Source organism: Lonchura striata, chromosome 11 (assembly GCF_050655825.1).
Source record: "Lonchura striata isolate lonStrDom1 chromosome 11, ASM5065582v1, whole genome shotgun sequence".
Taxonomy (NCBI): Eukaryota; Metazoa; Chordata; class Aves; order Passeriformes; family Estrildidae; genus Lonchura; species Lonchura striata.
In genome coordinates this window covers 8,880,447-8,893,261 of record NC_140713.1, presented here as the reverse complement: position 1 = coordinate 8,893,261, position 12,815 = coordinate 8,880,447, and the positions used below count along the sequence as shown (strand labels likewise).

General features: G+C 42.2%; 1 protein-coding gene and 1 long non-coding RNA gene across 5 annotated transcripts in view; one reads left to right on the top strand and one right to left on the bottom strand.

Annotated features, from left to right (window-relative positions):
- The window catches only part of CEP89 (centrosomal protein 89), a 34,405-nt gene extending 27,669 nt beyond the window's left edge, over window positions 1-6,736 (top strand). For all 4 annotated transcript variants that reach the window (XM_085589212.1, XM_085589210.1, XM_085589209.1 and 1 more), the window contains exon 19: window positions 3,590-6,736. In XM_085589212.1, the coding sequence (XP_085445338.1) occupies window positions 3,590-3,812 (223 nt within the window). In that variant the 3' untranslated portion in view covers window positions 3,813-6,736. The remainder of the gene's footprint in view (window positions 1-3,589) is intronic.
- The window catches only part of LOC146766391 (uncharacterized), a 138,748-nt gene that overhangs the window by 22,146 nt on the left and 103,787 nt on the right, over window positions 1-12,815 (bottom strand). The window lies entirely within an intron of this gene.

The following is a 12,815-nucleotide window of genomic DNA, read 5'->3' as shown; positions in this document are numbered from 1 at the left end:
TCAACTGTAATTATTAGACTACAATATAATGAACACAACTCTAAAAGTAAAAAAGAATTTTTACTGTCATCTTACAAGTAGTATTTTGGTTAACTCATGATTCACTATTTTCATTTGATTACTATATAAAAAATGTAGATTAAAAAATTTTAAATGCTACTGAGAGATCAGCTGAATTCTACACCTATATAAGCAATAATAAGTTTTTATGCTTATGAAACAAAATCTATGAAACCAACTAACATGAGGATGTTCTTATGAACTAGTGATACTGTTGGCTGATACTCTTCTTATGAACTAGTTTCTTCATATTCCATTATTTTTCTCAAGTACTGCAATATAAAATAGTTTACCAAGGTAATCCAAATATGTATCTACTCTTTTACACCTATCAGACAGAAACTGAGCATGTATTTTGGTCTCCTTTGTGTATTTACAATTTTACAAAGTTTATTATTTTCTCTCTCTGTTCACACAGTCACAGGAGTAAGGAGGGGAAAATTATTTGTAGTTCAGATGTTGCTCAACATCTACAGCTTGGCAACTAGTCAGTAGTGCTAGGAGAGTACCAAACATTTAGATTTATTGTGACTAGCTGTATTTACAGAGTAGATTTCTAGTCCAGAATACTATCTAGGTGATAATGTCTCTGTGCAAAATGCCTACATTAAGATAAGTGCATACAATAAGTATTTATTGTCTCATTTCTAATTTATTCTCCAATTTCACTGTTAGATAATGCAAATCAGAGTAGCATGCCACATTTTAAGCAGAAAAGCCAGTTTACTTTAAAATCCAGCTGAAGGTGTGATGAATCACTGTAAGCAGGTGAAGACAGAAAACTATTTCATATCATTTATTTTGCTCTTGCATTTAGTTTAATAATATGGAGTCAGGAAATTGGGACAAGTCTGACTTAGCTACCACCATGAAATTCTTTCTGAGAAAAGCATACTGTACCCATTGTTGCTGGTGAGTTTTCTTGAAAAGCAAAGTGAGATCCCCCTTCAGCTCTGGAAGCAGCAGCGTGCTGCCAGTGAGCCCCTGCAGGATCAGCAGCCCCGGGGTGAAGCTGGAGAGGAGCTCAGCACGCCCGGCCGGTGGCAGGTCCCAGCACCCTGCACAGCCCCGTGTGCCCAGGGGCAGAGAAGCTGCAGTCACAGCACGGCCCCAGGGAATGCTGTGGAGACTGAGATGTCTTCTGTTCTTAACAAGTGTATCCAAACTAGCATGGGCTTTCATCAAACAGAACAGACATGACTTGCCTTTTTTTTTCTCCCCTCCTGCATTCTTTCACCTCATAACAAAAATCAGGAGTTCCACTACTTAGTCATTGCATCCAAGGGATGAGAATTTTTCTACTTAGTTTTCAAAAAGAAACACATATAGATATAGTTGTACTTTTGATAAATAAAAGCTTTTAAAGATAGGCAGATTTCCCTTCCTGGAAGCTGCTCTTTAGAGCCTTATTGGTAATTACAGCCTTTGCTAGACAATATTGCAAATTCCCAGCAACCTTTAATGAGAAAGCAATAGCATTTTTTTTTTCAGGCAGCTGATAATGACATCTTTATTAGTCACTGAGTAACCTTAAGAGATATCAATATCAACCTTTCCTTAAATAAGAGGTTTGAGATATAAACAAAGTTAATTACGTGATTCTAGGGTAAAAAAACCAGGTTCATAAGTGTTTCCAGTCTTATTTGACAGGTCATAGACCTTTATGAGTTTTCTTGGTCAAAGTTTATTTCATAAGACTTCTGCTGAGAAACAGTACCTCAAGGTAGTTACAGCTGCTGTGCTTTGGATGCAGAATGTAAATTTGAAAGTGCATTAAACTGTCCTTGGAAGAGGATCAACAGCAGAAAAGCTTTGCAGTTGTGCGTAGGCAAGGGGGAGGAGTTGTGTTATCTGAGGTGACATACAAAATTATAACCATAATAAAAACCTTTGTGATGAGGCATATACAAATAAACTGTCACAGGATAGATGAAAATGGATTCTTGAGCAGCCCAAATAAGATTCTGAGATTTAAGGCTGAATGAATTTTGTTCAATGAGAGCATGGCTTTTTTAAAGCAGAATCTTTCAGAACCTACTTCTAGTAATTTTTTCACCCTCAAACATCAGTGGGGCACTGGAATTTTGCTTACTCTCAGTAAGTTATAAAATCCTACATTTTGGCTAGGTTAGAGGTTGAATGAAATTTTTATTTTTAATTAATAATAGCCTACATTAATAAGAAATTAATGCCTTTTGTCTGAAGGCATCTGGAAACAGCATATGTATCTAGTTTTAAATGCCAAGTGGCCAAGACTTGTATTTCAAGAGGCAAACCAGCTGTAGAGGCAAGGAAATTTTGGTGTTGAGAAAGATGTACAGACCACCAGCAGCTGTAGCAACCAAACTGCTCTGTAATCCAAATTCCTTAAGGGAAGGGAAGTTGTGACTAGCAAAAAGACACCCTCTCTTCAGCCAGCTCTGCTGAGTGCATTTTTAAATTCCAATCAGGTCAGAATTTTCAAGCAAAACCCTCTTGTGTAACTACACTTGGGATGCCGCTGCTTCTTCTCAGATGCTGACCTGGGAAGCAGCTGAACTGTGAAGCAGCATGTTGTGCCACACTGCAGAGCCTTACCTGGGACTGCAGCGTGCTGTGTGTGCAGCAGGGTGCTCTGACTGCTCCAAAGCCAGGTCAGTCTGCACTCTCTGGCTCTGCAGCTCTCAGCTCTGTTTAAAATTAGTCCTCCAAGAAGAGTTCAGATTCACAGAATGACTGGCTTGGAAGAGACATTCAAGAACATCGAGTGCAACCCAGCCCCAACACCTCAACTCAACCCTGGCACCCAGTGCCACATCCCAGCTTAGTTAAACACATCCAGGGATGGTGACTCCACCACCTCCCTGGGCAGCCATTCCAGAACTTTATCACTCATTCTGTAAAAAACTTTTTCCCAATGTCCAACAGATATTGCCCTTGACACTGCTTGAGACTGTGTCCTCTGGTTCTGTATTAAAATATGTGTTCCTATTTTCCATACATCAGCTATGCTTTCCACGTCAATTGATCTTCATTTCCTTATTTTGTATTTTGGCATACACTAGGAGTCAAAGGAAATCCAGGTTCCTGGGATTTATCTACCTTCTAAGTTGCTACCACTTTGTTTGGCTCCCACAAAGAAGCTGAGCACAGAGTCTGGCACTGATCAGACCTTTGGGCTCAAGGGGTGAGCACAGTGCTCTGGGCAGAAGGGGCAGTGCTGTGTGGGAAGCAGAGCTGTGCTCACCAGGGAGCCTCAGTCAGTGGAGAGTGGTATCACACTATTTGGGTCTCACGTGCACTGCTCTGTGTGCACACTTAATCCAACTTTTATTACATAATGGGTAGTTTTATATGGGTACTTTTCTGGTCATATCCTTTTTAGCATTACATTTAATGAGCTTTTTCAAAAGCAAGAAATGAATTCATTTCAATCAGGCAATTTCAAGCACCTAAATACAGGCCATTTCTAATTTGCTTATCCACATAGTGTAATTCTGCACTGCTGAAACATTGTTAAAGTTGGGATTTCTCTTCATTTTTTTCCTAGGAAAACAGAAGGGGAACTTGAAATCATGTGGGAATCCACAGCCAAAGAAAACAGGAGAATGAGAGAACTCTTACAGAAATCCCTGAGGAAGAACAACACCTGGAATGCTGTCACAGTTCATGAACCACACTCTCAGGACCTAGTTTATGGACATGATTTTAGCTACTGTGATGTGAAAACTTCATTCCCTACTGAAAATGAAATTCAGCAAGAATGTCAGTGATAAGAATCTGCTTCTCATCCAAGAAAGAAAACTTGGTGCCTTAATTTGACTTTTTCAGCAGCACAAGGTGTGATGGAATGTTTGCTGTCATCAATATTAGTGTATTTTTAAAGTCATCAAAATGACAGCAGCACATTCTCTACTTGTACTGTGAATAATGTAAATCTAGCCTAAAATATTACTTTGCTCTTTGAAGCAAAAGCTATTAATTTTTAAGACAAAATGTGGTACAACCTTAACATGTCAAGACAAATAACTAGTTAACAGGATAAGGTGCTGGTAAGCTTGGTGCTCAGCACAGGCACACACCATGCCACAAAACCAGTGAGCAGCAAGACAGTGCTTGTTAAAATTAAAAGGACAACTTTCAGTAAATTCTCCCTAAAGTGCCAGATGGAGGATGATCCAAAAAGTGTGGCTTGTAATCTTTCTCCTGAGGAAGCATCTTGACTTCCTCAGATGCAAGGATGTCCTAGATAGTGTGCCAAAAATCAAGGACAGAGAAAAATTTGACTGTGGAGCAGACAAGACTGAAACATGCTCATGACAACTCCTGGTGCCTGAATGCACAACTGTGCTGTGTGTAGATTTACAGGATCCCTGGAGGTGTTGGGAAGCTCCTACCATGAGTTTGCCAAGGGGAGGAGCTGCCAGCCCAGAATGCTCTTCCAGATTGTTTGGTTCATCCTGCTTCAGACTCTGTGGCTTCAAAAGCCACCCAGAGTATTCTCTGAAACAGTGCTTCCTGTATATGCCTTTAGATTATTGACCTGTATTTGTCTTAGCTTTCAGATTTGTTGATTTTCACAATATTGCACATCAACTTTCTAGTAGTATGTATTGCTCTGATATGGCTTTGTTTTGGATTGACATTTAACTTGCTGGATGAGCTTTTTGGTTTTGCTTCATTTTCATAACGGAACACAAATGATACCAGAAAATTGTAACAATACAAAAAGCATGTAACTATATCATAGTTGTGTAGAATTAGAAATAATGAAGAATTTCATTGACTTTGAGCAAAATTAACAAAAAGAGCATAATGCCATGTTAAAATACTAAAAAAAATACATAATGTTTGTGTCTAAAAAGGTTCCTGCAGCGTTTTTCATCATGCTATGGCTTTGTTCAGGAGAGGGTGGGGACAGCACTTCCTATCACACAGTGATGTTCAGGGACAGGCAGATTTTCAGCTTTCAAAGCCAGGTTCTGCAGTGCAGTGCAAAGCTAAAATATCTACAGGCTTCCAGAGCACTGTCAGAACCTCAGTGCCCTCAGATACTGCCCTGATTGTAGGAAAGCACCAAAGTAGCTGAGTCATATATATGCAGGCAAGGTTTCAGGATGTACTTTAATTCCTTCCCTATAATAGGAATAACACGAGTGCAACAGCCTTACCAGTTCATCAAGATACGACTTCAGCATGCCAGAGTCTTTAGACACTGATTAACAGAACTACTGTCTAACAGCACACTAGCTTTTGGTCTCTGCCCAGAGACTTAACAAGAGCTACACTTTGAATCCTTTCACTCTCCTGGCTTTTTCAACTTCATTATTTTAGGACTCCATGCCTCAGCATAACAACCAGAAACTATTTTTAAGCACAGTCTTAAATAACTTCATTAATATGTGAAATTGTCACGGGGATGGTCTATCACTAAACCAGTCCTGTCCCCTATGTTCCTTGAATTTGAAAAAGAAACGAATTTGAAATGTCAGGTCTGAAATACCTCTTCAGGTCAGTTAGACAGGCGTACACACTCCTCTGGTTTCCACACAAGCTCCAATCTGCAGTTGTGCAGACTCTGGAGCAGCATGGAACATGGCCATACCCTCAGCTTCTCACCTTTTTAAAGGCAGGTTTGGAAAATAAGTCCTTCAGGTCATATTTTTTAATATAAGCATCTCTCAATATGCAAATACAATCTCAGAGCTGATTCATTATTTACAATATTATCCTCATCTGGGTTTAATTGCCCTTTTGAGTATGTTTTGAGAGTTTGTAAAAATCAGCAGCTTCACAAGGAAAAGCTATTGTACTGGTAATTTCTTAGAAACAGAAGCAAGATTTTCAAAACTCTCAATGTTGGCCTAACTGTTCTTCCACTGACGTGACCTGGGAATGTCTTAGAACTGTACTTTTGCCACACCTGCTGCCCGTTTTCACAGCTCTTGTTTTAGAGTAGATTTCAATACATGGTTCAAAGGGCAGCAGCTTTGTTCAGAAATGCTACACTTACTTTGCCATTCGCATATCATTAAAATACGACATTAAACTTTAAATAAACTAACATTTAATCAAATCCCTGGTTGATTCTCCATACTCAGTTTCCACAGGAAGAAAATTGATAAAACGTTACGTCCCATGGATGAAAAAGTCTTTCTGTGGCTCAGGAACACTTTTCTGGCATAACAAAAATCCGGTTATAGGCTATTTTAAATACATATGAACATATTTCAAATACACATGAACCCATTTGACATATTTGGATGTAAAATACTGGAATTGTTTCAGATCAGCAAAAGTAAACCCATTTGCAAGTGTGCCAAGTGCTGTACAAGTAGAATTGATAATTAGACAGGTGCTTCCCTCCAGTTCCTTCCAAGTTGATTCTCTTTTATTAACAGCTGAAAGTGTTTTCCTGTAAATCTCTTTGAGATGAAACATAAACCTTATGCTCTGTATGTTTTTCGTCTTGCATTAAGTTTTGCAACTTGGTTGTAGTATAATTCTATCTACAGTAAACATGCAATATAATGCTTATTGTTGGCCATTGATTTTAGGACTAGAAAGAAAATATTAAAAGGCTAGCATTACATGAATAAATATTCTTTTGAAAAAAAGAAAATATGTTTTTTATTAAAACATGCAACATTTAAACATAAAAGGAAAAATAAAAACCAAGAGAAAAGTCCTGCTAAAATGTCTAACAAAGTTGGTAATTTTAGGAGTTAAATTGCCTAGTAGGCAATACCACTACCTAATCAAATGAAAATCCAATGTCTCAAAAGCTGTCTAGAAGGAAGAACTCAAAATGTGTGTGCAGTGCCAGGAACTGGGCTCAATCCTTGTGGGTTCCTTCCAACTCAGGATATTCTGTGATTCTGTAAGTCATCTTTCACTCTGTAGAGGAAAGATAACCAGATCCAAGTAGTTAATTAGGGTTCAGCTGCAGCTCTATCTAATACTGTATGAGGTAATATGTTTAGATTTAATTCCATAAGAATTTGCTATAGTAAAATACACTCTGTTGTTTACCCTTTATTCTTTCACATTATCTGCTGCCATTATTTCTTTCTCAGCTGAAGCCAGGTGGGTGGAGCTGTGTCACCTCGGTTCCAATCAGCTGAATAGCTTTTTGCAAGAGCTGGCAGAAGGGTTTTACCGAGTGTCATTTGGTGTTGGATCAGTGTAAGTGCAAAAGGTACAGCGTAACATGGCGAGTGCTTTTTAATCTAAGTAGAAGCACATTTGTTGCAATCAAAAAAATATCAAAGATTAACAAAGGTGCTAAGATCACAGGAGATCAGATACTGTCTTGATATTGCAGCCCTTAACTGATTTCACATGCATTTCCTGCTCTCATTCTTAATAGCATTTTTTATAGCTCTCATTTTTTCCTGCTCTCCTTTTCTTCAGTCTCTAGATGATTTTCATATCTTCTAAGTGTGTCCTGCTGTAACCAAATCAGCATTCTGGAAGATGAGGGTTTTAGTCTTAAGACCATTTAATGATTTATGCCACTGTCATAAATCTTATTGAGTACCTTCACATGGCACATACAGCACAAGCAAGGGATCAGGCCCAGCCAGCACGGATTTAGGGAATACAGGTCCTGCTTGGCAAACCTGATCTCCTTTGATGACCAATGAATGACCTCTTAGATGAGGGAAAGGTTGATATCCACAACCAAGACTTCAGCAATGCTTTCACTACTGTGTCTCAAAACATTCTCCTGGAGAAGTGGGCAGCTCATGGATTAGACATCTTCACGTGGTTAAAAACTGGCTGGATGGCTGGGCCAAGGGAGTGGTGGTGAAGGGAGTCAAATCCAGTGGGCAGCTGGAAATTAGTGGAGTTCTCTAAGGGTCACTACTGGGGCCAGTCCTGTTCAGTATCATCATGGGTGGAAAGGAAACTTCAGATAAAGTTTATTAGAGAAGCTTCCAGTGAGGTGCAAAGGACCCTGTTCTTTCTAAACTCCCCAGAGAGGGGCCCGGGGGCGGCGGGATCCAATCTTAGCCCCAAACTGTCAGCAACTGAAGTCTCAGGAATTACAGAGGCGTGATTGATCATTTGTACAACTTTGTCCTGCAGAATTAAGGATGGCAAATTAGATGTATTTATATAAAAATTATTTATTTTGATAGATTATTCGACAAAGGATCTTAATCAGAATTAATTACTGCATTAGTATAGAAGCCAAAACTACTAGTATGGTATAGCATAGGATAGCATGACTGCACTATATCAAAGCAGTCATATTAAAGCAATTACATCAAAGCTATCAAAAAACCAAATTATTAAATAGAGATTGATGTAACTCAGCCATACAACTCACCCAGGCTTGGGGCAAATCCTGTTCGCTCAGTCTTGAAGAGTAATTTTGAGGGGTGTCTCCAGCCAAAGGAGGAATCTCCATACACACTCCAAGAAGCAGTGTGTCATATGGAGGACTGAACTTTTATAGGATTGGCTGCCAGTCATATGTGTCCAGGTAGCTTAGCAGCTTGTCTGCCAAATCTTTGCCTCATTGTCAGAATATTAATTTGGGATTGATGTGTAATAGTGGTTTTAGGTTAATTCAACACCAAAAGCAGCATAAACCCCTGTCATTGATAACATTGTAAATAGGCATTGTCCAAGTTTCTTGACCACATTCCAGGGCAGAGCATCTGCTCCAGGCATTCTTTATTTTGATGAGAGGATCCAGTATGCCCCCAGTCAGTTGGAAGGCACCACCAAGTTGGGTGGGGATGTTGCTGTGCAGGAGGGCAGAAAGGCTCTGCAGAGGGATCCAGGCAGGCTGTGTAGATGGGCTGAGGTTCAGGTGCAGTTCCAGCTCCTATCCTTGGGTCACAAACCCATGCAGTGCTAGAGGCTGGGGGAAGAGTGGGTGGGATGCTGGTCCACAACAGCTGAACCTGGGCCCAGGAGTGCCCAGATGGCCAATGGCATGACCTGGCTTGCATCAAAAATAGTGCAGCTGGACCAGGGCAATGATTGTCCCTCTGTGCTGGGCACTGGTGAGGCCACACCTTGAGTGCTGTGTCCAGTTCTGGGCCCCCTCCAGGCACCACTGCTCAAGTGTGGGCACCTCTGCCAGGGGCTGTGGTGGATCTCTGCATCCCCCATGGATCCTCAGGGGCTGTGGTGGATCTCTGCATCCCCCATGGATCCCCAGGGGCTGTGGTGGATCTCTGCATCCCCCATGGATCCCCAGGGGCTGTGGTGGATCTCTGCATCCCCCATGGATCCCCAGGGGCTGTGGTGGATCTTTGCATCCCCCATGGATCCCCAGGGGCTGTGGTGGATTGCTGCATCCCCCATGGATCCCCAGGGGCTGTGGTGGATCTCTGCATCCCCCATGGATCTCTGCATCCCCCATGGATCCCCATGGGCTGTGGTGGATTGCTGCATCCCCATTGTTCGCAATGGGACGACACTCCCAGTACTAGAAGTGATTTCAGCATTTATTATAATAAAAGGAAAGGCCTGAAGCAAGGGGGCCCACGGGCCGAGCAGGAATGTTCACGTCGAGGATGCTGCGGTGCCGGCGCTGGGGCTGCTGAGTCCCTGTTCCAGGTGGAGCGGCACGGGTTCAGTGGATCAGATACCCTTTTTATCCTGTTTTTTTGTCCCTGTGGATTGGTTTCTGTTTGGATCCCTCATCTGCATGAAGGTTTAAGGCCTCGATTGGCCCATGACGGTTCTGTCCAGGCTCATTTGCTGGGGGTGGTGCGCTTTACTTAGGTGTAATACAGTACGTTAAGTACCGTATTTCTTATAAGTACCCTTTTAACCTCTTTTACCGTAACCAAACTAACAGCGTGTACTTAACAAATTTCAACTGTTTTACAACCGTTTCTAAGCTATTTTTAACACTGTTATGTGTAGTAGATATAATTTGTGCCATTTCTAATATGATATATGTGATATTGAATATTTGTTGGAGTATACACGTTTGTACTAGGACTCCCCCCCACCCTCACAGGTGAAACCTGGTGTCTGTTGAAACCCGATTTACAAGTAAAAGGATGCGGCTGGGCCAGGAGATGGGGATGGACCATGGCTGGGGAGATACGGGACCCCAGGTGCTGATCATCCTGTGAAAAACCCGAGATAGATCTCATGGAAATCCTCAGGCAGATCCATGTGAATGCAGCGTTCAGTAAATTTCATCAAGGGATTCAACAACTCTGGACACTGAATTGTTCTTCTTCATCACCAAAAAAGAAAATCTCATTAACCTATGGACTCTGAATAGAAGAAAAGACTGACTGCCGAAATCTTGGCCTCAGGCAGAATTTTCCCTATAAAAACCGCTTGTGCCAGGATGGAGGTATGTGGGCACAGAGGAAAACCTCTGCTGAGGCTGACCTCTTTGTGGCACACCCAGGGCCAACCCCGGGCTCAGCTCTGTTCTTTCCTTGTGACTGGCTAAATAGAATTTGATTGCAAGTAAATATTTTATTTTTTCACTTTAAATTTGGCTGGACAAATTTTCATTCATAACAAACTTGGTGACTCCTACGCCGTCTGGTTTGGGGCTATCCAGGGAGTTCCCTATCCTCGATCCGGGCGGTGCCCCACTGATTTCAGCGGCCGGACAGGACTGAGGAACTCCACAGAACCAACCAGATTCCAAAAACATCCAAAAAGCCACGTTAAGGAAAGGGTATAAACGGGCCCAGAACTCTTGGAGCTCGGAGCTAAATCTCCAAGGCTGCAGCAGCAAACTTTCACTCGTAAAATCAACGTGCACAAAGAATCCACGCGGGAAAAGGAGCCAGAAGTACTGGGTGGTTGGGTGCTGTGTGGGTGGTGTGTGAGAGACGTGACATAGTCACGGTGCGAGAGCGAACACCAACAAACCGCGGTTCCATCAGCCCGCGAGGGAGGTCATGGGGGAAGCAAAAGAACTTGGGTATACTCACAACACCCATACGACCTGAAACTCTGGGAGTTACAGGGATCCATCTATGGACAGGTCGGGGGAGGGAAGGGTCTCGTGGACTTGAGAAATTGGTAAACCTCACCCACTCTGGGCCGTGGGAAGTCCCCGTTCCTGCAGGCGGCAGTTTTAAAAGCAGCACAAGCTGCTGCTGCTCTGCAGGGCTGAAATCTAAGTGCTTTCGCTTCTCAACTGCGGTTTTTAGAAACCGGTAGCGAATTTGTTTTGTTTCTGCTCAGTATAAAGTTGTGCTGTGCATTTTACGCCTAAAATAGGTTATGTATAGTAAATATAATTCGCGCCATTTCTTGTATGAAATATGTAATATTGGATGCTTGTTAAATCATGCCCGTTGTATTAGTTCCTCCCCCCCTCCTCCCCCCTTTTGTAGGTGAGACTTGAGTGTATACTGGAAACTGATTTACAAGTAAAGGGATGTGGCTCGGCCGGGAGATGGGCCATTGTCTGCTGATCGTCCAAGATGGATATCATGGAAATACTCAGACAGATCCATGTGGATGAAGCCTTCCGGTAAACACCCAACATTGAATTTTTCTACTCATCACCAAAAAGAAATCCTTTTTAACATATGGACTCCAAATAGAAGAAAGGACTGATTGCTAAAACCTTGGCCTCAGGCAGAATTTTCCCTATAAAAACCGCCTGTGCCAGGATGGAGGTGTGGGCATAGGAGAAAACCTCTGCTGAGGCTGACTCCTTGTTGCACACCCAGGGTCGATCCCGGGCTCGGCTCTGTCCTTTCCGTGTGGCTGATTAGATAGAATCTGACCGCAAATAAAATTATTTTTATTTTTAATCTGGCTGAATAAATTCTCATTTATAACAAATGGGAGTGGGACAATGAGGAGCTGGATTATGCCAGGCTGTAGGAATATGCCAGCGCGCGGCTGTTCCCTATTAAGACAACTGGCTGCAAGGTAAGTACGGGGAAGCTGCCACCCCCATACCAAATTCCTCCATCACAAGCACAGGTCTCAGCAGCTCCCCCCACCTCCAGATCAGTCTGCATCGCCCCTAATGCACAAATATCAGCTGCAGACACGCCGAGACCTTCTCAGCCTTCCCCCCTCATCTCACACAACACGGGGACACACACACACACACACACACACACACACACACACACACACACACACCACACACACACACACACCACACACACACACACACACACACACACACACACACACACACACACACGCTTCTCACTGGGGAAAAACACATCTCCTCCCGCCAGTAGAACTCAGTGTAAGACGAGGAGAGAAAACACAGAAGATTGGGGGGGGCATCTGGAAGAAGGTAAGTGGAAGTTACCAGACGGGAGGGAATTATTGTGAAAGGAATATACTAAGAAAATTCTAAGGAGATTGCATTAACAAACACACTGGGGGGCCCAAGCCCTAACAGAGCAATTCCTGAGATTCTTTGGCTACAAAGGTATATACAATTGACTAAACAAGAGGTGCAAGGGTGCATAATTTGCAAGAAAATAAATAGGGCAAACTCACAAAAACTAACAATGGGGAGTTGCCCAGTAGTTTACCAACCTTTTAAAAGAATCCAAGGAGATTTCACTGATCTACCTAAGGTCGGGAGATACAAATTCTTATTAGTCATAGTGGACAAACTAACCCACTGGGTGGAAGCTTTCCCAAGCTCCTGGGCTACAGCCCAAACAGTATCAAGAATCTTATTGGAAGAAATCATACCTCGATACGGGTTAGCAAGCTGCCTTAATTTGGACCAAGGAACACATTTTACTTCAAAACTTGTCAGACAACTAGCAGATACCTTAGGTATTTGGTGG